Source organism: Acartia tonsa, chromosome 4 (assembly GCF_053477335.1).
Source record: "Acartia tonsa isolate MP-2025a chromosome 4, ASM5347733v1, whole genome shotgun sequence".
Taxonomy (NCBI): domain Eukaryota; kingdom Metazoa; phylum Arthropoda; class Copepoda; order Calanoida; family Acartiidae; genus Acartia; species Acartia tonsa.
The window spans coordinates 23,337,714-23,363,251 of NC_137263.1; the positions used below are offsets into that span (position 1 = coordinate 23,337,714).

At 30.7% G+C, this 25,538-nt stretch overlaps 1 protein-coding gene across 4 annotated transcripts in view; it reads left to right on the plus strand.

The window, feature by feature from the left end:
- The window catches only part of Nox (NADPH oxidase), a 196,024-nt gene that overhangs the window by 94,772 nt on the left and 75,714 nt on the right, over positions 1 to 25,538 (plus strand). The window contains exons 3-5 of one of the 4 annotated variants that reach the window (XM_080157021.1): positions 2,033 to 2,123; positions 20,118 to 20,218; positions 24,662 to 24,776. In XM_080157021.1, coding sequence (XP_080013147.1) covers positions 2,033 to 2,123; positions 20,118 to 20,218; positions 24,662 to 24,776 — 307 coding nt within the window. The other 3 variants (XM_080157023.1, XM_080157022.1, XM_080157024.1) reach the window with 3 other exon arrangements.

Sequence of the window (25,538 nt, forward strand, 5' to 3'; positions counted from 1 at the left end):
AAGGAATTAATTTTATGATTTCTATTTTAATATTCGTAGAAAATTTTGATGGTTGAGAACTGGTTAAATCCAGCGGATATTAGTCTGTTTGGATGCCATACTAAAAATAGTTTATTTCATTCGTTGTCGCTATCCTTTAAAGTATCATTGATCAAAACTCGCATATATTCAAGTTAAAGAGTAGCTACGCTTTCAAAACAGGTATAAAAAATGAAATTTTGCAATATGATTAAAGTACAAATTTTAAGAACATTTAAAAAATTGAAATTTAACATATGTATAAGCAATAAAAAGTTTTACTGTTATATATTTTATCTCTTTGTAAGGTGTAAGTAAAAAAAGCTTGCTCCTCATCAAATCCAATATGAAAGAAATTTGAATTTAAATCATTTTATGCTTTATGAGTCTAAACCAAAACAATTTTTAAAACAATGAATAAAAACATAAAAAACATATTATTGATTGGTTAAAACTTCCATCAAAGACGATTGCTCCCAATAAAAGCATTTTAAACCTATCTTTAAATAATAGTAATTGAGTGTTTGTCTACGCGTCTGAACCAAAAGATATCGCTAACCGCTGGTCCAATTTTACACTCCTTAACAAAGAATTATGTCTAAGGCCTCGGAAAACTTTTTCTTTATAATTTAAAATTAAGGGTGAGGGTCGACCTCTCCCCCTCTGTATTAATTTTAATTTTACCTAATATAAATTTACATAGAAAATCTTTTGAAATGTATGCAGTATGCTGGTTTATAATTTGATTATTCAATTACAAATAAGATAAAATGTTAATAGTCATAATTGATGTTAAATTGATTTAATTGTCCCAACTCTGGCTTTTTTCAGGGTTCTTTCTTTCACATACACTTTTTTATTTAAATTAATTCAATAACAAAAAAAGTATATATACATAAAGAGAAGCAATGTTTTATAAGTTTATAAAAAATTAAGTTTAAAAATTTAATTCTAAGGTATAACTGTTTAATTAGATTATAAAATCAGCGACCTTCGAAATTGATTAATAATTGCTTATCAATTTATTAAAAGTTAAATTTTCAAATTAAATTGCTTTGTATAAAAGCGAATCTACTCTTGTAGATATACAAGTATTACTTGTTAAAATAACTTTATTGCTAAAAAAAATATTTTTATTTTCTTTTGCAAAAAAGATTTTAAAATTACACTTTAAAAACTAGTCCAATATTTGAAACTTTAATTACAGATGATTATTTTAAAAATTGATTTTCCTATTTAAAAAATTAGAAGCTTTTTAAAGTGCCTGTAAAAAAAGACGCCTTACTGGCCTACCATAGGTTAATTAAAATGTATACTGGCCTTCCATTGGTTATTTACTATGCTTTTAAAAGAACAACAAAAATTTTTTTTTTAAAGAAAAATATATTTTTAAGAGTGTAGCTGTCCAAGAACAAATTAAATTCTGATTCTCTGTACACTATTCAAATACAGTGCTCTAAATTAATTAAAACATGCTAAAATTAATTGAAATAATGAATTTAAATTTGTCTGTTCGCTCGTGTGTGTGTGTATGTGTGTGTGGGCAGCAGACTAAATAATTACCCAAATGAAAATAAAGAATAATAAATGATGTTTAAACTGTTACTTTGTGTTTTAAATTAATTTGAGGCTTGAGCTCTTCGATGTCTTAGTTGGTCAATTGATGTAAATTTAGTCCTCAATATATTCTTCAAATCCTTATAATAAAGTAACAGGATCTCTGTGTGTCTGTACCGAAGAATATTCCTAACCGCTGAACCGATATGGATCTACTTTACAATATAGTTTCTCATGAATCCTTGGAAGGTTTATAACTATCTTTTGGGAGGGTACCACAACCCTCTCAAGAGAAATCGTCTGTAAAAATAAATACCAAAAAACAGATTTGATTAGAAAACATTTAATATAGAAAAATATTTTAAGGTGTCGCTAGAGGGCTTCACAGACATAGAAAACATTTTAAAGTGCTACCAGAGCCATAATACTCCTTATAAAGAAAATTCTAAAATTTCAGATGCTTGACCTACCTCCGTGAGGCAATCCAGAGACTGTCAGTCAAACATCAACTACACAAATCTCAGATAGAAACATTACTCAATGAAAAGGTAGGTTTTTAAAATTTATTAGCACAGCTAATAATCTTTTTTTTTGTTAAACGCCCGTCTGACATATGCAGGAATGACAAACGTCGGAGTGGACACTAAGCCTAACCTATGTTGAACCTTCTGATAGGTTTTTAAAATGCTTAATCCCTGCGGGGGGCTTATTTGTATATTCATTTCTTAATCTTACCTAACCTGTATAGAAATACTGAATTAACTGAATATTTTGACACTCCTGCGTTTGTCAACTCCGACGTTTGTCACTCCTGCGTTTGTCCTGGAACCTGACATAATAGTATCAACCTTGCAACAAAGAAGTTAAAATAAAATTTGTCACAATGCTCATTTAACAAATGAAAACTTTCCATCCTTGTTTTTTTATTCTTTTTATTGTTTTCTAACCATAATTAAATAAATTCTCGAAGGTTTTGTTCGAGATATATTTTATTGATTAGGATCATATAACAATTTAACTTCAAATCCAGTCAGAAATAAGGGATTTATAATGGTATTTTTTTGGTTTTTCTATATTTTAAAGGTCGTCTTTATGTTACAGAAAACAAAAATTTCGCCTTACCTTTTAAAAGCAAGACACTTAAGTGGATAACCTAACTTGTATTAACATCAAACAATCTCATAGATATATTAAATGGATTATTAACTTTTACCTCCCTCACGAAGCTTTTAATAGTGCCTAAAAAAGAAACCAATGAGATAGATCAAAACAAAAAAAAGTTTATTGATTTATTGACAATACCTACCATTGCAATAGAAATATAAAGCTTTTTATAGTGCCTACAAAAAAATTAAGTCATACAATACAAATGACCAATGATAGGTCAATACACAAACTAAATTACCAATGACAGGCTAGTATACATTTAATTGACCAATGCTAGGCCTCTATGACGTCACATATAGGCATTATAAACACTTCCTCCCTGACTCATGAAATTTGAAAAATGAATTGAACCTATGAATACACTTGAAGCGTAGCCTTCACTCAAACAAAACTAGGATAATTATGTTTAAAAGTAGCGCAGCAATGACATAATGAATCCTTTTATAAAAAATAACAGGATGTCTATGTGTGTTTGTGTGTGTATGTGTTTGTGTGTGTGTGTATGTGTGTGTAGTAAAGGATCTCGCTAATCAATGAACCGATGTGGTTCTCATTTATAGAGAAGCTGCTAATAAGCTTCTAGGGAAGGTTTATTTCTATTTTAGGGAGGTTACCTTCACCCTCCAAAGATCATCCCTAAAAAAATTATTATCCCAACAAAAAGTTTTCTTTTACTTTTTCTTTTAAAGGCTATAATTAAAAGAAGAGGAGTAACAACTCCCCCTTTCTTCAAGTGCCCCTAAAGGCCTCTATATTTTAAGCCACCCTTAATCAATACTTTCCTTTATTTGAACGTAGTTACGTACATATAGAGATATTTATAGAGTAGATGCGCTACATAAAAAAACTATATGTCTATCTTCTGACAAAAACCTCATATCTATGCAAATTATTTCAACCAAATTATTTTTCTTGTTTTAAAATTCTATCAAACACCGTAGCACCATGAATTATAATGTATACGGTGTTTGTTTGTATGTTCTGAGCACTTTTTTTACAGCATCGCAGCTACTTTATAACCAGAATATATCTGTTTGTCCATATGTTCGACAATTTTTTCTGAAATTATACTTTCATCTACGCATTACTCAATTATTTTTTCTTACATTTTTTTTATTATTGGCAGTATAATACTTTACTTTAAGTAAAATCGTTGCGAGTAAAAAGTAGCTTTCTCTTATTACTAGCCCCTGCTGGGGTCTATAACCGTGCGGGGCCATCATTAACTTTTACCTAACCTAAAATAGCCTACTAAAAGCTACAGTGAAAATACGACGAAACCCACTACTTCTTTCCATGACCCAAATCTTTTTATGTTTTGTTGGCTTGCATTACATTTGTATGAAAACATCCTTGTTTCTTGTTTATATTGATTTTAATCAGGGCCGTATATTATACAGGAGAGGGTAAACACCCTTTTCTTAATACCCTAGGTGGAAAATGAGTTAATGAGTGCACAGCGAGAAAAACCATGGGTAAGACAACGGCCGATAAATTAATGTACATTCCCAAGGAAGTACACACACTTAAGTCTTCTGTAGATTACAATTAGTGGATAAAACTTTTGGGCACTCACCCTAAAGAATCAACCAATCAAAATACTACAAAAGTTAATAAAGTTGTTACGCCAACCAATAAGAAAACGTTATTATAAAACTTTAGTGACCAGTATAATAAACAGCCCAATGTCCACTCCTTTCCTAGAAAAAAAACATTCATACACTTGTAATGAGCACATTAAAAAGTATTTTTTAAAAACATTCTGGATTAATGAGTCTTCCAATTTCTTTACATCAAGTTCAGTGTCCAAAAGTATTAACCACTGATTGTAATCTACAGTAGGGGAAATTTTGTGTATCATCATTTAGGTCCAGGATGTACATCAATTTATCTTGTCTTATCCCTTTTAATTCCTACGAAAATGTGTGCTTGTTTTTGAGTACTTAGGCTTTGATAAATAATTCAATGAAGGCTAAATTTTTATCATTATACCCAATCGTCAAAGGACAATTATTTCAAAAAAGCCTAAAAAATCTGTACTATTCATGCAACTATTTTTTCTCACTCCTCTGTATAAAAGGCATAATTTATAAATGAATAGAGTTATAAAGTATAATAAAATTGGTTGAAAACGCAGTAAGACTATGCTAAACCTATTGTTATGTTGTTTTAAGTTGAAAGGGCTCTCTGCGGGGGGTAAAGTGATTCTTCCTCGTAAAACCCCCCTCTCCCTTTTATTTCATGTGTTTTTTTCCCCACCATCTCTTTTTGTGATAAAGATTTTTCTATTTTTCTTCCTTGGTTTGTAACGTGTTAATTAAGACATTCTTGATATCTCAACGTGAAGATATTTCATAAATTAATTTATTAAGAATAAATTTTGGTCGATTTAGAAATTTTTAAAGCAAATTTTTAAAGATTCAATGGACATCGATATTATGTCTACATTTTCTGAATATGCTTGTAGTCCTTTTCTTGTAATTAGTGTTCTATGTGGCATATACCAAGAACTATTTCTATACTAATTATTCTTTGCACTATAACACGTATTATTCTATACAGCATGTGAAGAACTATTCTTATACAATTATTCTATGCAGCATACAAAGTGCTATTATAATAATTATTCTATGCACCATATTAAGTTCTTTTCTATGCAGCATATAAAGCACTTTTCTAAGTTAAATATTCTAAGCAACATACAAAGTTCTATTCTTGCACTAATTATTCTATGGTGCATACCACAAGCTTCTTGGCAATTAAAATAAAATGAAAAGATAAGAGGGCTCATTGTCATTTGAATTTACAGCGATAAAACTCATGTTAATTAGAATCTTAATTCTTAAAATGTTAATTGAATGCCCTAAAAAGTAACAGGAACTTTGCTTGCAAAATTGCATTAATAATGATACCATTTTTTTCGAGGGGGTAGGGTCGAGAGGTTTTATTGAGGACATGTCTAGAGTTTGGTGGGACCTTAGTCTCCTTAAATAGACTAAAACCTGACCTGGACTTTTTATAGGTCTTACTATTTGCGTGATCACGTTATGAAGGACTAACGAAAAGACCATAATTATTGGGCAGCCCCGCCGTTTAAAATGACTTTTATATAAGATTTTTATTATTTCAGAAATAGTAAGATTGAAAAGTAATTAAAGTCTAAGATATTTTAATTACCATTGGTTGCATTTCTATTTCATTATAGCAACATTGTTAATCAGATAATAAATAACATTAATCAAAAGCTATTCCACATTCAGGGTAATTCCGTTTGTGCTGTGTAGCTTTAATAAAATCTTTTAAATTAGGGTGGCAAATACTTTGGCTTGCCATGTTCTAAGCGTTTTAACAATTAGATTTCTTGTTGAGTATTTTTCTCTTGTTTTAATTGATATGATTTAATAAGCACATCAATATGAAAAATTTACTAATATGCTACTCTTTTTAATAAGACTTTATTAGTTATTTATTGCATCGTATTATAAACAGCTTACCGCGGATATCAAAATGAAAATTTATAATTTCAAAACTAGTTTTGTTAGACACGTGGACCGAAGACTCAGGCTAATAAAACTGGTATTAATTTTATGATTTCTATTCTAATATTCGTGGAAAATTGTGTTTAATAAGATGCTATACATGATTTTATAGTATGGCTGAAAACCGGTTCTAATTTTGTGGATATTTATCGTTTTCGAAGCCATGCTGGAATAGTTTTTGTATATGTTTCATTCTTGTATCATAAATTAATGGTTTTAAGCAATATCAGTCGTAATAACGAAGAAGTTAAAATTAAATTCGTATGATAAATATAAAAATTTATATCAAAATTTGATGCAGTTTCGAACATTTATAATTATTTTGATAATTGCAATATTTTCTAACCCCCCTCTCCTACCCTTTTCTTGCTTCCCTGCTTTTCTGCTAAATTGGTATCACCACAAAGTTACAATTATAAGAGGCAGCAAGGCCATACATTTTGTTTCAATAAGAAACTTTGGATCACAGAAAGAAAACGAAGTAGTGGGTTTCGACGTATTTTCACATTAGCTTTACTTCTATTTCTGGCCCCTGCGGGGGGCTCTAACCCGGTAGGGCCAATTTCCTAACCATGCGGGGCAATCATTAACATTTACCTAACCTATCCTAAAATAGCCTATCAAAAGCTAATGTAAAAATACGATTAAACCCGATACTTCGTTTTCTTTCTATGGTCGACTTTTTCTTCTGAGAAAAAATATATTATTTTCAGTAATGAACACAGGTATAAGACAACAGAAAATAAATTAGTATTTGTATAATGTGTGAAATTATCTTTTATTTGCTGTCGCTAATATATGTAAGAATGTAGAAACACTGATCTAGTTAAAATTACGGCAATGTTCTCTGATGCGTTTAAGTCTCCTTGTTCTACATTACATTATCATAGAAAAATTTAGAAAGCAAGCTTAGAATACTAACACTTATTGAATGGAAAATAATTATTTATCGCATCGTATTATAGACAGTTTTCCGCGGATGTTAAACCAGTTCTGTTAGCCCCGAGGGGCCGAAGGCTCGGGTTAACATATCTTGTATTAATTTTATGATTTTATGTTATTATTCGTGGACTATTGTTTGTAATACGATGCTATACATGATTTTTCAGTATAGTTAAGAAACGGTTCTAATCCTAGCGGATATTAATCGGTTTGGAAGCCATACTGGAAATTACCTGCCCATTTATCTATTTTTTCTATGACTAGATATTATTTGCCGATAACAGAGAATTACAAATCATACAGTCATTTTAATCGATTTGAATCATGTAATCATGTTACTCATATTTAGAGCTTTGGGGAATATCTTATCTTTATCTTGTACAAGATTAATGATTATTTGATGAAAGCTATAGGATATAAATTATGTGTAAGTAAAAACTTTGTTCAGTTAGGTACTTCAACGAATTATGGTAAACTGAAGGAGCTTTTTTGTTCTAAAATCTTTGTTATTTCATATATCTATATTAATACCTGACACCCAAACTGGGATATCTAAGCAATCATTTATTGTTTTTGATCATCAATTGTAGCGCATTGTTTTCTTAAAATGGGCTGTTTACTACACTAGTCCCCAAAGTTTTATAATAAGGTTTTCTTATTCGTTGGTTAACCATTTTGGGGACTTTAGTGAATTTTGATTGGGTAACTCATTGTTAAAACATTTCAACGACTAATGTAGAGAAGGGGAAATTTTGTGCATTATAATTAGGAATGTACATAAATTTATCGGCCATGTCTTATCCCTTTAGATCCCTGTGTTTAAAGGTGTCTTGAAATTCTTTAAATCGAACACCTTGTATTCCTCCCCCTAGTACACAATTACTTGTTTGTGGACCTAACTATTGTTATCTGTTTGTGAGTGCACAATTTATTTTCATCCCATGACACAAATACATACTGTATTGAATCATAAACAAAGCAAGCACAGGTGCAGAGGAAGCGCAGCCATAACATAATAACAAAATTTAACTTAAATATGTCAATTAATAAGAGTATAATCTTGTGACATATTTGAATGAAATGTCTAGAATTAAATAGAGTGTTTTCTGCCACCGTGTGGTTTATTGTAAGGAACTATAGGGATAAGACAATGGCCGATACATTGATGTACGTCCCCAATGATGATACACAAAACTTCCTCTTCTGTAGATTACAATTAGGGATTGAAACGTTTGGACACTCAACTTTATGTACCTATCAATCAAAATTCAATAAAAGTCCCAAAAGTAGTTGAGCCAACGAATAAGAAAACGTTATATAAAAATTTGGGGACTAGTGTAATGAACAGCCTAATGTCTCCTCCTCCCCTGGTTATATTGTGTTAAAGCGAATTATTATAAGACTGCATAATGAGACCATATTCGTAATTCTCATTTACAGACGTACAGACTGACGAATTTGTTTAAATAGTAGCTACGCTACTAATAATCTCTCATACATATAATTGGCATGAATTAGTTTTCTGGCTTGAAAGCTAATCACAATGTTTGGGGCGTAGAAACCAAAAATTTGTATCTATTAGTCCAGTGCAGTGGGGGGATGGCATCCCTCAAATTATTATATATGTGCAGTGTTCCTTCAATTTCGCATATATGCATGTATGCAATCTATAGACAACTAGCGGCTACACCTCTAGCATCTAAAGGCTATGTAATCGAAGGGCTAGAAACATAGCTTAAAACCATCATAATATTTTAATATGGAAATAAAATAGCCCAAAACCATCACAGGACCTATATAATGCTTACTTAAAAAAGAAAACCCTTTTGTGACATCGCCACATGATATAATAGGAAAACTAACAAATAAAAATGAGAAAATCCATAAAAGTGAAGATCAACAAATTAGACAGACAAACGATTATTGACAAAAATTATATAAGTAACAATGCATTAAAAGACTTGATTATATAAATACTTTGTTTACTCGTGACTAGTCGTCCTAGAAATCATTATTCCAAAATGTATATGAATAGGATAATTATATCATATAACAATATGTTCTAAAAATACCTAACTTCTACAGGAATCATCTTGCCAAGTTTGCTAATGTGATACACATGCAGAATTGAACGGACATCAATTACTACAAGTCAAAGTTCAATGCACATTATACATGAGTATTTAAAGTTTTGAGGAATTGCCATAGTTTAACATTTTGTTCAGTGCGGGGCTTCAAGGGATCCTGGTTTTCTTGTACGGCCAATAGAATAATATCTTTTTAGTATCGAAGCTACTATGTACATAGTTTCTGTTCGTACGTTAGTTAGTAACACTATGTGATTTTCTCGGTTGTTATTCAAGATATGCTGGGGACTATTTGGGTGAAGATACACCTTACTATAGAGCATCCAATATACAACTTACTTGTTTCGTAAGTTACAAAAGAAATTTATATATTGATATGTACATGTTTTTTTTTTATTTTCCATTCCTTACCTAGCCCATAGCCTAGCTACTTATGGATGTTATCATCCTTGTTTATATATATTTGATTTCATGAATTTTTATTTCAAACAACTCCGCTTCTAATTCAGGAAAGTGTCCTTTTTGTTTGTTTTTATGAAATAAATCTTCGAATAAGTAATCAGAAGTTCTTTCAGAACCAACATTTTGCATACAAGAATCATTATCCGTGCAGAGTATAATTCTTCATTTCTAAATCTATCCTTAAAATTATTTGAAAAATGTGTATATATTTAATTGCAAAGCGCTAGAAAGTTAGCTATTTATGGAATCTTAGGCAGCTTGATAAACTTAGGAAGGGAGTATAAAAGCATAACCCTTAAATAAAATTAACAGGGTGTCTGTGAGTCTATCTGTTTGTTTGTTTGTACTGAAGGATCTCGCCAACTGCTGAACCAATAGGTGGAATGCGCGCGAGTATTGTTTATGCACATGAATATAAATTTTGCCTATTTCCATTTCAACTGTGTGCGTTGATGATAGGATAATATAGGGTCTGATTTTGTACTTTTTCTCGAGTTTTACAAATATTTAAAAAGGTTTATTTACAAAAATTATATTTTTAATTTGAATATTAATCCACCAAAAATAATAGTTTCCATTTGCCCTTCTACTTTTAGACTTGCGTACACTGTCGGTATATCGGGTCTCTGTAATCATATGCGCGCGTGCACGTTAGTAAATATCTATTTAAAATAGCTGGCAAATATATTACTGAGAGAGCAGATCTATTAATTCATCAAGAAATCTCATTAGTATGTATATATGCCTATACTTCTTGTTGAGTCTAATACATATTTCAATCATTTCAATAGCATCATGTGGCATGGATTTAAGTTTAAACTGTACATAGCCTTTGTACATATGGAACAATAATGGGATTAAGTCTGATTTACGATTTATGGTCTGTTTTTTGACGAGCATCAGTTTTTCTTAATTATTGCACTGCATAACTAGGACTTAAAAAACTAATTTGGAATGACTTTGCATTTGGGGGGGGGGGGGGGATTAATTGTAAATTATTCTGGTAACTAAAGTTCCATGAACACGTTCTTTTATCCTTTGGCTTAATTTTTTTACTTACCACTAATATTTTTAATATAAAGAAGGGAAGATTAACAACAGATATTTCAAAAAGCGCTTAAATGAGAAAAAATACCAAATTTACACGAATTTTTTCTTGTTTCTTGCTGTCTAAGCTATTCCAGATTATTTGCATTTTAGTTAAACTATTTGGAACCATATGCTGTTTGTCTGTTAGCAGCCTATATTGTTGTAAAAAAAAGACCTGCTTGTAAATCTGACTCGATTCTAATAATATACATAAATATAATTCTAATAATGCTTTAACAAACGTAATAAATTAAACAAATTAACTTAAGCATTGCGGTGTAACTTCTCTATAGCTAAGCTATTTTTATAAGTTTGTGGACAACGTCGTGCAAAAAAACATACTTTTTAGTGTAACAAATAATAAAGAGAATTAAGTGCTTTTATTCTGTGCTGTTAAAAATTAGTTTGCCCATTATGAGGCTATAAATTCAAAATATAGTAAAGAGCTGCGCTGCTTATGAAATAAGTGTTCTTGTTCAATAATGTTCAGTGGAATGTCAATAAAAGTTAAAGACACACGTGCACCTATAATAAAAAATGATTTGTGTTAATGTTTTTTAACACTTTGGCCAAAATTTATCATTAAGGGCGTAGACCGTCTATGGATGTAATAACTGTATGGATGATAATATGGCGGCTAAGCTGAGAAACAATTAATATTATTGCTTTTCTTAATAGGCATTTTCTGAATGAGTTTCGGCGAGAAAATACTTTCATTTTAATGCTTTTAATGTTTATTTATTGCCATTTTAAATATGCGTAGTTATTTTAGGAAAATTTAGATAATTTTTTTCTGTAACTTTTTAATTAAGAAATATGAATAATTACATTTATAAAAGTGAAGATTAGCAAATTAGACAGACAGACAATCAAAATCACAAATATGTTATTTATATTTTCAAAAACTAGAGCTCAACGCGGTGATAACGATGTGTGTAGCATTTTTCTACCATTAACACTAGTGGCGCAATTCGTGTTTTTAAAAAAGGATGCATTTTTTGTCGCATACCCCTTTATCTTTAACAAAACTAAGATTATTATCATAGCTGTCCCCATTATTGAATGACGAAAAGACATCGCTCAATATAGAGAAGTTGCGCGTTTACAAATAGAGAAAAAACTTTTAATTTATGTAAATGCTTTGTTTTAACAAATTCCATAAAGCAGAATAAAATAAAATCAAGTTGATTTATGTATATTTTTATTTCGCTTTGTTTTAAGTTATCGTCCATAAAATTGTATTAATATACGACACTCTAAAAACTAATTTTCGTAATTGAAGCTTTTATGCCAAAAAGAAAGTCTCAAAACATATAGGAAAATTTTAATTCATCTAAATCCTTATAATAAAGTAACAGCTAACCGCTGAACCGATCGGGTTCTCCTTAACAGGGCAGCTTCTTATAGGTCCCGGGAAGGTTTATAACTATTTTGGGGGAGGGTACCACCACCCTCCAAAGAGAAATCACAAAAAATTAAAATATACGTAGATTTGAACGCAACATAGATAGATATCGTAGAGACTTGAACAAAAAAAACAAACATTTAAAGTGCCACTTGAGGCCTCTAGGGGCGTAGCCGTTAGTAGAAATAAACCTACTAAAGTTTTACATCAAAATGGATGATTCAGATATTAGATAAAGCAAGCCATCAAAACTCGTTTTTACATTTTCTTTTGATTGTTGTTCTTTTTTTTATTATTATTTTTATTACAGTATACTATATGCAAGAATCAAATGTAAATGTTTGTTTGTATTAAGTTTATTGTTTGTGTTGATATGCTTCTGGTATTACGTTCTTGCCAATTTTACATGCAAAACTTTTTAGTTACATATTAATTCATGGCATGGCGGCTGCGAATTTTGGAAAACGTACGTTTTTTTTTCAAAAAATGGTTGCTATGGAAGTTTTTTATAGAGCCTATAAAAAATGACGTCATATTGGCTTATTATTGGTCAATTAAAATGTTAACTGGTCTGCCATTGGTAATTTAGTCTGTGTATTGGCCTATCATTGGTCATTGGTATTGAACGACGTCATTTCTTATAGGTACTATGAATAGCTTCGTTGCTCCGAAGCATTTCAAATTATTTTATGAATTGATGTAGTTGAAATAAAAAGTTTACTTTATTAAGAATTTTACTTCTGTATTGTATTTTAAAGATTTTCAGTTTTAAGTTGAATGGCATACATATCAGCGATAATGGGGCCTTTAAGTTTTTGCCTTGTCGACTGGCATACTTAATTAACTTTCAACTAATTATCAGCAAATATTTATAATTTTGTAGATATTGGTTTCGTTTAGTAATCGTTATTGTCAGAATGTAAAGATATTTAATATATATCCTAGCTCCCTTATTCCTGTATTAACATATATAGCAGCAGTTCATAACGTTTTGGCTTGTAACACAAAAATATTTGATTTAAGTTATAGTTGTATATTTATAAATTCCACAATACCAAAAAGACGAGAGATATTATAGAAAATAGGGGGGGGGATAGAGGGAGAAAAGGGACAGTCAGATAGAGATGGAGAAAGGGAGGAGGGAGGGGTACATCGCAGGCAGTACAGAAGCAGCAGTAGGCCAATCTAACATCTCATGCAGAGTTATGACATTTTCATACCTATGTATATTAGGGTATAATCCCATATTTAACAAGTGGAATAATAAAAACCCCTTTTTATATTGTAAAACAGTATTTTTTATCAAAAGAGTCTCATAAAAAAAGCTGATCCCCTAAATAAACCCAGGAAGAGAAGGGACAATGTTCTATAAACTACAATTGTACCCAAAGTTTTAAAACCACGTTATTTTATTCGTTAACTAATGGGATAAATTTGATCTACAGAACAGGTAATATTGTATATCATCATGGTGGATGTACATTAATTTGTCGTCCATTGTCTCATCTTCCTTGAAACAAACCATAAAAACTTTGGGTACTGGGTTAGTATCTGTGCTAAGCTTGCAAAATTGAGAATTTTGCCCATATTTCTAAATATCTGGCTAAAGCAACAGGGAATAAAATCAACCATAGCTCATACCAGTTTTAATTTAGCGGCTTCGCCCGTAACCTCCATGAGCTTTGACATTCCCCAAAATATTTAAAGACAATATTAATCAATTGCTCATAGTCTACAAGAAGCTTTCCTAAAAAAGCATTAAAGCATTTAGATATCTTAGCCTATGACTAGTACTGTAAATACAACATTCTAACCATAGCAGTTGTGTTTTTAAGTTTTCTACTTTTTGCCGTTATAAAACCTTTTTTGTTTGGCTAATAAAGAGAAGGAAAATTACATGATAATACTTATAAGGCCTTACTACGAACATAACTTTAATTTAGATTTGTCTTTATCTCCTTTAATAAACATATAATCCTATTGGAGCGAGATCAACATTGTTTATTTACAGTTAATGTACAGTTTGATTTTAAGAAAATCCTCCAAAATTCATTACTTTGTGTTTTCAATAGCCTGAATACCTAAGTCTGTTTCATGGAAATAAAAGTGTTTTTTTGGTATAATAATAACAAAAAAAGCTTTAAAATTAAGTAAGAATATCTCCCTGTAAATTTTATCTCACGCTAAATCTCTGTGCACGCACGCAATGACAAACTGTACAAATCCTATTGTAAAATAAAAGGATTATGTAGAATTTATTTATATATCTACTGACTTAGATAGTAATAATCTAAATAGTTGCGCCATAATTTCCACATAAATATCAATTCAACATTGTGATTTTAGCGCCAAAATTAGATATCAATGTCATTAATGGTAATAATTTGCAATATCTTAGATATGCTAATGTTCTCAGGAATTTTAAGGGATAAGACAATGGAAAATCAATTGATATGTTTCCCCAATCATGATGAACAAAAATACTCCTTCTGTAAATTAGAATTATCAGTTAAACAGTATGGATTCTACGCGTTTGGAATATCAAAATTTAATAAAAGTCTCCAAATTTTAAAGTGGTTATAAAACTTTGGATGGTTACCAATGTGATTTACTGCGGAAGAGATTGAACACTTTCTAAATAATACTATTAACATAATGCAATAATCTAGTTGAATAGTGAGTGTATATCAGCAACGCCCAAACAATTCAAAAATTAGTTGCGAAATTAAACAGGATTAAATAAGAAATAATCATAATTAAATGGATAAGAACAATAAAGACAATTGGTCTGTGTATATGGGAGAGAATAAACAAAAGAGAACAAGAATAACAACATGCATTAAAGCGAAACTTAACAAATCAGAAAGTCAAACAAATTTATAGTGACAATGCTAAATTTGGACATACATACATTTCCTTACTTGATAATTGAGATGCTGCGCTTAAAATAGGGTTTTTAAAAAGCCATTAATTGTCATACTTTAAATGGATATACGGACGTTCTAGCATTGGTTATAGAGTAGATACGATTTTAAAGTTGTTACTTACTGTTACAGGAATCATCATTCTAAGTTTGAACCAATAGAATGATTTTAAAATGGTTAAATAACGATAATATAGGCTGGGACAAGATATAGACAAGTTCCCGTTCTTTTACTTTGGCAGAAACACATCGAATACCTAAACTAAAAAAATTACATCAATACACAGGTGGTGGACTGAAAAAATATTTTATGATTTTAAATTATAAAGATTGGTCAACAAGCTAGAGTGAATCTTTAAAATAATCATATTGCAGGCCCTAACAAGGAAAATTGAAGAAACAAAAAAAAACCTAAAACCATTGAAACAGTAAAAAGTATACCCCTGAGAAAAAGCCATTAAAAGTTGGGTTTCGGGAAAAAAATTAAATATTTTACTATGCCCTGCGTCTCATAGTTTATGATTGTAAAAATGTTATATTCGGCTGACTTGAATTTATTTTTAACAAGAACAAGTCACTGCCAAGTTCCAGAGATATTTTACTAATCAATTAAGAAGTTTTTAAATAGTTTATAGATGAAAATTAAGTTACATCAATTTGTTTTCTTATTACTTCATAATCACAAAAAAAAACATTTAACCTACTGTTTTTTTTATATTGTTTTATCCCTTAGTCTTCATATTGAAATATTATCTTATTCAACTAAAAAAGAGTCCAATGAATTTTTATGTAAAGTAACTACACCTAGATACATCAAATGGGTTCTAGGACAAACGCCTTAGTGACAACGTCAGAGTGAACACTTAACCTAGCCTATTTTAGACCATCTTATAGGTGTTTTAAATGTCTAATCCCTGCTGGGGGCTTATTAGTTTATTCGTATCTTAACCTAACCTAACCTGAATGTATAGAAATACCTAACCTTTTGGACACTCCGACGTTTGTCACTCCTGCGTTTGTCCTGGAACCCCTCAAATGTAATTTTATAATTATCCTTAGATTTTTAAACAAACAGATGTAAGTTATGATGAAGAAAAGTAAGTTATGGAGTGATACAAAACGTATTGTAAGAAATGAGCAGAAGTATTAGTTGGAGCAGTAAAACTAAAAGTAACTAAATTGGTTTACAATAGCGAGGCTAATCAAGTATGTTAATCTCTAAATGGGCCCCATGTCCCAGTTTTTGCCCCTGACTTTTAATTGTGTTTGTTTTGGGAGGAGGAGAAGAGTTTTGCACAACATCTCATTAATTTAAATTGCAGCAACAAAATAGCCCACCCTCATCCCCCAACTCTACCGTAAAGTTATGTTATTACTATGTTTTATGAAATTATTTGTGAAGCAGCTTATAGTGACTATAAATAATGACGTCATACAATACAAATATCCAATGAAAGGCCAGTATACATTTATATTGACCATGACCAATGGTAAAATGTATACTGTCTTCTTTATCTGGACTGATATTGTATATAATAACCCTTGTTTATATAAGTATCTAAAATAGGAATACAGCATCTTTGCAACAAAAAAAATTGCAACCTTCTTGGAATATTTCAGAACCGTTTCATAATTCTTTAATCTGTTTTAGCACCAAATTTAAAAGTTCGATTGTAGTTTTTCGTTTACTTAAATAATTCTATGACAAAACACTCCTTGAAGAAATTCAAGACTATCGAACATAATTTTGTTATGACGGGGAGGGGGATGAATTGTAGGGTCATTTTGCACTTGCGGACCCTGGGATAATAGGAAGTTTTATTGACTCTGCGCACTCATACGGTCAGAATTATAATTATTCCAGACTTTGTTCCATGCACAATTAACCTTAATCCTTGTTAATAAACTAGAAAGCAAGGTTATGCATATACATAGATAGTGGCTGCGCGCGCAGCTAAGTTTTTGTTTGTATCCTTTTTTTGGGAGGGTTAAAACAATCACTGGACCTATAAGAAGTTTCACTGTAAAGGCGAACCATATCGGTTCAGCGGTTAGCGAGATCCTTTATATAATAGATGGCAATACAGGGCTTAGCATTTAATGGCTGCTTAGTTACGACTGCTTATGGTTTGCATTTTTTTAATTTAGCCGCGAACGGTCACCATAATAGGCTTAGATTAGCTGTTGAATTGCTTGCAGCTGTGGTAGCTCAATTTTGAATATTAGATGTCTTGATAAAAAAAGGCGGTTGACGAGCCCACATTTTTTGCATTTCGTGAAATTAAAACATTAAAAGGTATATTAAAAATTGAACATGATATAAAATACAAATATTATGACACATTCAGATTTTTCATATTCAATTCTTTTTCATAATGTAGCATTGTCTTCTTGACAGAATTCATTAAGGTTTTTTTTTAAAATATACATGCATACAATATCAAATATACATACATTAAAATAACATTACCAGTACTTTTTGTATATGCATTAGTGGCTCCGCACTCATTCTCTAGGGACGACGTCCAAAAAGTGGGGGAGGGGGGGGGGGTAGACACAGTCTTTAAAATAAATTATAGATTATTTTTTAATTTGTGCGTGTCTCTTAGGAGGAGGGGGGGGGGATTACATTTTCCAAATGGACTAAAACCTTCCTTTATTGATACTAAATTAAAGCTAAGACGTTTACAAGATCTTTATAGCCATAAATCTAGCTGCTTTAGATTTTTATAAATTGCAGAAATATATTTATAATAAACTTTTAAAACTTAAATTCAAGGGCTAAAAAAATTAATTCAATACATAATTGATTTAAATCTGCATAATTTGAAATGTACAATTGTTTTTTTTTAATGATCTATTTCATTTTTTGATAATACATTAAACAAGTAGGATGATTTTGTCCGAAGCACAAAAAGAGGGCTTTCAAAAATAACAATTGACTTTAATACAGCAATATTACAATTTGTGATTGAAAAAATAAGAGAAAAATCGTAAAGCCTCCAGACTAGACATAGCAAATTCCGCAGAAACAGCTTAAACGTTGACTTTCAATGTAACGTCGGACGGACGTACTTTTATTATAGAGTATCTGCGCTATTATAAAAGGAAGCTTTGGTAATTATTCGGGTGAGAGAGTTTTAACAATTATTGCATTATTCATAATCTATAGATCAGCCATTATATACCATATACATATAATGTTTAGTTATTTAATGGTTTTTCTTAATGATTTTGTTGTTTTAAAATGATTTTATATTCATTATATATTTGTCTAAATGAACTAGTGGAAAGGATAATAATCAAAAATTCTGATGGATTTTTTTATATAATCTATTTATGTTCTGTTCGGTAATCATCATTTTTATTTAGAGCAGAGCTGTCAACAAACCTATTATAACAATTAAAGATATTACAACATTTAAAAAAATAGATTTTTTTTATATTTAATAAAAAAATCTTTTATGTTTCATTTAATTTTACTTTCTTATAGCTTTTTTTAAAAAATCAAACTTAATTTATCAAATACCATAAAATTATAAATAGTTTTGGGGGTAACTTTTGACTGGAGTAAAACTTGATAAATCACTTTACATTTATCAAAATCTACTTTAAGTAAAAATTGATTTTTGATTAAATTTTTGTTCGATTAACTTTGCTTTGTCTATTTTTCATTTTAAGATAATTCCCCCAAGCTTTTAAAAAATTAGGGCATTTTTCATTTGATTCACATTTTTTTTGGTGGATTTAGGTATTAATGTGTTTCTATATCTATTAGAAAATATTTTTATACCACCATAGAATCGTCACCATAATACAAAACATAATTGGTGCATCGGTTACTGAGATCTTTTAATAACACGGACAGACAGAACCAGGACTTAAAAAAAGCTGTTTATAGTGCCTTTAAAAATGACGTCATGCAATTTAGATGACCAATGATAGACCAATACTCAAACTAAGTTTCCAATAGCAGGCCAGTATACATCTTAATTGACCAATGGCCAGATTGACGTTATTTTTTAAACAGCTTCATTGAAAAATTCTCCAGTTTTGGACAAATACTTTCTTGTATATATGCAAATACACATTAAGCATAATATAATAATGGTAACAAACAAAACACCATTACAGTCAGGGTGGGAGGGGATAATTGGCTGTTTATTACTCTAGTCCCCAAAGTTTTATAATAACGTTTTAATATTCGTTGACTTAACAACTTTGGGGAATTTTATTAAATTTTGTTTGATTGGTATATTTTCAAATTTTTAACCACTAATTGTAATCTTCAGAAGGGGCAATTGTGTGTTAGGGATATACATCAATTTATCGGCCATTGACGTATCCCTTTAGATCTCTGTACCATTACAGTTGTTGAAAAAATCCATTAGCTAAAAATGTAGAGTGTTCTTGTCACACTAGTATGAGTCTTTTACATAATGTATTATTCAAATTTTTTCACTATTAGAAGATGATTTTTTTTAAATTGAAAAAATATGTTAAACTTTTACCTGTAAATGTAATTTGCAATTAAAGTTATAAAAAATATAAAGTTGAGTTTTACAGAAATGAAAAAATTTAGATTACATTAGAATTAAACCTTAACATAATTCAAATTGATTAAGAATTAAAAATATTTACTCTTGATTTTAATTACACTTAAATTGCTTTGTTCTTTATTAGATTTATGCTATTTATTTTTTTTCTTATGCTATATCTTGATTGAGATGTACAATCTAACAGTGTCTTAACTTTTCTACTTATAATTCTAATCTACAAAATTAAGTTTATTATAATTAGAGTCTGCAATTTATTGTCTTATTCTTTAAGGTTCCTGATTTCATTAGCCTTAAAGAGGATTAAAATTTATATGTTTAAAACTATATCTTAATTGTCACGTGACATCTAATATTTTTTTCTTTTTTTAGGAATTTTGCCAGAACCTGTTTAACCTGTTTGATGAGAGTAGTCAGGGCTCCTTGGTTCAGGATCATTGGATTTCACATCTTAAAAACTGCTGCTCACACAGGTGCGTGTTTATATTATTTTATAGGAATATCATGAGTTTATATCAAATAAAATATACGCCCCTAGAGGCCTCTAAAGGGGGGAGATGATTGAAGTTTTAAAAATAATTTTTTTTTTTGGTGGGGGGTGTTAACTTTTTGTCTAGGGGCTATTTCTCATGGTAGGCCGGGGTGGTGGTTCCTTCCTCCAAAACCTTCCCAGGACTTATTATAAGCTCCCCTATAAAGGAGAACCGTATCGATTCTGCGTTTACAGTGGTTCTTCGGTATATACTGAAAGACAGATACAGATCCTGTTACTTTTTTAGAAGAATAAATGGGTATACCTATCACAAGATTGATTTTCTTCTAAATGGGCTTAAGAACACTGGGAAGTGGCTATGAATAAGAAAAATGGATTAAAACTAGAAATGAACATTTTTAATATAGAGATAGAATTAATTAAAATTTCTGTAAATAACTTTTTACACATTTGAGGAAAATTGTCATAAATATTATTTTTAATTTTATTGTGAACTCTTTCAGGGAGGGAGGGACATTTGACTGTTAATTACACTAGTCTCCAAAGTCTTATACGTTTTCTTATTCGTTGACTTAATAACCTTGGGGACTTTTATTGAATTTTGATTGATTGGTTCATTTATTTGAGTGTCCAAACGTTTCAACCTCTAATTTTATAAATTTTGTGTATAATCATTGGGGATGTACAAAGATTTATTATTGTCTTATCCCTTTAGATCCCTGGAACTCACTACACATAAATATCCAATGTCTGAGACGCACATGCATGCATGTAAAACATGTAGATATACAACATGCATGCATGTACAGTGGTTTTATATGTACATGCATGTATATATGTATATATAATATTCCATCCCTTTAGATTAGACGGGAGAGGAAGAAAAATTATATCCCTATCATAAAGTGAGAAACAGCAAATAGTGCCTAATAAAAATAACTTCATACAATACAAATGATCAATAATAGACATTGCAATTGATTTATGGTAAAATATATGCTGGCCTATCATTGGTCATTTGTATTGTATGGCGTCTTTTATTATTTGGTAATTCTTTAACTGAGGCTCATGGGATCTTTTTTTCATCCCGCAAACCTTATAGTTTTGGAAGATAAGATTATAATAACGTTTTAAGTTCGTTTAAGTAGGGATATAATTTCCAAGATTATATTCTAGTCCTATTATGAAGGGATGGAAATTAATTTTGTAATGTACACATATGTGTTGCATGTTATACCAATCTATCTTGGTTACATTACAATAATCAATATCAGTTCATGACTCAGATGTCAAGATATTACAACCATTAATGAATAATATGAACATGTTTCCAATGTTTACCACCCCATGTACGCCACCCTACCCCCATACACCCCCCGTAGTGAATTAGATTTGAAATATCACGTATGTGAAAAATATTAGATTTTATTTAAATTTCTTCATTTGCTACTTGAAGCAATGCCGTTAATCTTTAGTTTAATTTACATTTTTTATATTTTTGTATTTAAGTAAAATTGTAGAATATGGTAATGGATGTATTATTACTTTGATCTTACGCCAGATTTTCTTCTTGTCTTATAAAGTAAAAAACGCAGGAGCTAACATGAAGATTCCCCCCTTCCATTTCCTTCATCCCCTCCCCTTCTACTGGATGATTGTACTGACCAATAAATAACAGGGGAAATAGCAAAATAAATTAACGACAATAATATCCCGGTCATAACATCCATAATAAAAGACCTAGTTTTTTATTTGTTTGGGGTTGGAGTGAGCGGATGCTTTTCAGAGATCCCTCTCTCCAAATTGTCAATGAAAACAAACCTTTCCTTGAATGTTTTACAATTTTTATATCTTTTAAAGAAATTGACAGCTGAACCAACCAAATAATTATGTATTTATTATTACTTAGATCTTATACTAAATTTTCATATTCTCTAAAAAGTGAAACTTGTAGCAGGCTAAAAAACGGTCTCTCCATCCACCCCCTTTACCCCTTTCACTTCCCTCCTACTAGATGAACGAACTAACCAATAATTAATGTCTAAGTTAAAATACTAAATTTATGATAATTTTTCCCCTGTAATAATATCCACGTATATCCTACATCCATTCATCTAATAGGCAAACAAAAAGACTTAAAGTTAGATCTTTCTTATACTTTTTCCAGTTTAAGATATCAAAAGGAAAAAAAACACCTTGATTGTATTAATTGTCCCCTGAACAATTATTGACACAGACACAGAATGTATGGAGTGAGGGATACTTTAACATCTTGTACTTACTCCCACTTCATTTTGTTTTCATGACCAAGAATGAGCAATATTTTTTTGTATGTTTTTTTTTATCAAAACAAAGCTGTTTATGGTGCCTATAAAGAAATGACGTTATACAATACAAATGGCCAAGGATTAGACGATACACAGACTAAATTACCAATGGCAGGCCAGTATACATTTTAATTGACCAATGGTAGGCAAGTATGACTTCATTTTTATAAAACTATAAAAAATGCAATCTTCCTTTTAATACGATTCTTGACTATCTCTTAACATTTAGTGATATACTAACCTTATATAATTTAGAGCTTATAATAGCCTTACTGTAAATCACAACTAAATTGGTCAAGTAGCCTAGAGGGATATTTAAACAAAAACAAAACGACCTTGGGTTTTTGACAATTGATAATAAAATTCAAATTTCAAATGAAAATACTTGTACAATTTTTGGATGCCAATGTTTGGTCATAATTTATAAAGGGCGGAGACATGAGACATTGTAGAATTCGGATTAAATGTTCTTAAATCCATGATCATGTCATAAACATTTTTTTATCTGTGTTATCACTAACTTGAAACATTTGTGTAGATTAGAAAATGCCAATCTCTTCAATTTTAAACCACCAAGTAAATACTGTTCAATAGAGAATAACTGATCGAAATAAATTTATAATGAACTAGAGGCTGCGCATATATCATCTAGGTGCTCTGTGTTTAAGATGAAGGAAAGAGCAGAAAAAGCCTTAAAAACATAGTATAAAACCACCACAAGACCTATGTGACGCTTCCCTGAAGTGGAGAACTAAATCGGACAAAATTTTTAACATTAAGCAATATTTGCTAATAATTGCATTGAAGGCTTCATTATCAATATTTAAGGCGTTTGCGCCACACACATAGATAGCTATAGCCAGTAACAGGGGGATTTTGGATATAGTAATAGTGCTTACAACAGATTTTCATGTTTTCTAAAAAAAATAAAACTTGCAGCGGGCTTATATAACGATACCCCCTTTAACACTCTTTATCCCATCTCCTCCCCTCCTACTGGATAAACGAACTGACCAATAAACGAGTTCCACGTTAGCAAGCTTAATTGGCGACAATTTTTTCCTGTCATTACTCGAATCTAGTCATTTTTGTATGTGCCTTATAATTATTGCGAAAAGATGAAAATTGAAGCCAAGGTTCTTAGTTACATGTATAACAGAACAAAGGTTTAAATTGCCTGACTTTTTATTTTGCAAAGTTGTTTTATCTTATAAAAAGATTTTTAAAAAATAATTAATTAAGCCAAAACTACTATTTTTTGTGACACCCATTACGTTTGAAGTTGATGACTTAATAATTGATTTGATGGCAAAAGTATGGAGACATATGTCTATATATACATTCGACATTTAGAGATTACAAGATTCATTTACTAAAATATACATAAAATCCAGATTGATAATTGTTCACTAGCATTTTGGTGAATTAGCTGCAATATTATATAACGGAAATGTATATATCCAATAGAAGTTAAGCTAATAAGTTGTTTGCGAATCTGATGTGATTGTCCTCTAAGCTCCTATTTCTTCAAACTAAACAATGAATTATAGATTAAAATGAATTTCATGATTTTTGTAGACTTTAGTAAATTGTATGGGTGTAAATGTGTACATATATTATCCTTATGTCCTCTAGGCCACACCCAATACGAGATAAGATAAAGTTAATATCATGTCGTCACTACTATATTTGAATTCTAGTGGCCGCGCCCCTAGAATATAGGGTCTCAAAGAATCCCAATGTAACAAAAAAAACTAAATATTTTATTGGGTTTACTAGCGGCTACGTCCCTAGAGACCTCTAGAGGCGCTTTTACTTTATTATATAAAATTAAATATTTTGAGGGGGAAACTTTTTTTTCTAGGAACGATTTCTCTTGGGAGGGTGGAGTTACCCTCCCAAAAATATTTTAAAAATTTTCTGGACCCATAAGAAGCTTCACTGTAAAGGATAACCATATCAGTTTAGCGGTTAGCGAAATCCTTCGCTATAGACAAAAAAAACTTCTACTTTACAATATCAAGAATAAGAATATCAAAATATTAAGATAATTTTTTTTTTTAAACGAAACAATTAATTTTTAAAAAATTGTTTAGTGATGGAGATGAGTCCCGCCGGGATCAGGAGAAGCTTGACCTTGTAGAACTTCTGGAGGCAGTCACATACCTGGTCTGTCAGGACAACCCTGTCACACTTGACACTTTCCATAAGGTAAGATCATAATACTGGAGGCTGCAACATACCTGGTCTGTCAGGACAACCCTGTCACACTTGACACTTTCCATAAGGTAAGATCATAATACTGGTGGTAGTCATATACCTGGTCTGTCAGGACAACCCTGTCACACTTGACACTTTCCATAAGGTAAGATCATAATACTGGAGGCAGTCACATACCTGGTCTGTCAGGACAACCCTGTCACACTTGACACTTTCCATATGGTAAGATCATAATACTGGAGGTTGTCACATACCTGTTCTGTCAGGACAATCCTGTCACACTTAACACTTTCCATAAGGTAAGATCATAATACTGGAGGCTGTCACATACCTGGTCTGTCAGGACAATCCTGTCACACTTAACACTTTCCATAAGGTAAGATCATAATACTGGAGGCTGTCACATACCTGGTTCGTAAGCATAATCAAAGAGTCAATTTACTTTGTCTTTTGATATTTTTGTTTAAACTAATTTTAACAAATCAAAAAGTTTTTTAATTGCGGCAACATTTTTAAACAATACACAGAACAAGGATGACAACATCTATAAAAGCGAAGATTCAAAATCAGCCAGTAGGACAAATTCACATACTTTTTTTTATAAAATTCAAAAATCACCCTTTTTTTAAATAGACAGACGGACTTTCTGTTTCTGATAATGACTATAGAGTTACTACGCATTCTAAATCGTACCTTACTTTTACAGTAATCATTACACCAAGTTGAAACATATAGGGCAATTAAGATTTTTTT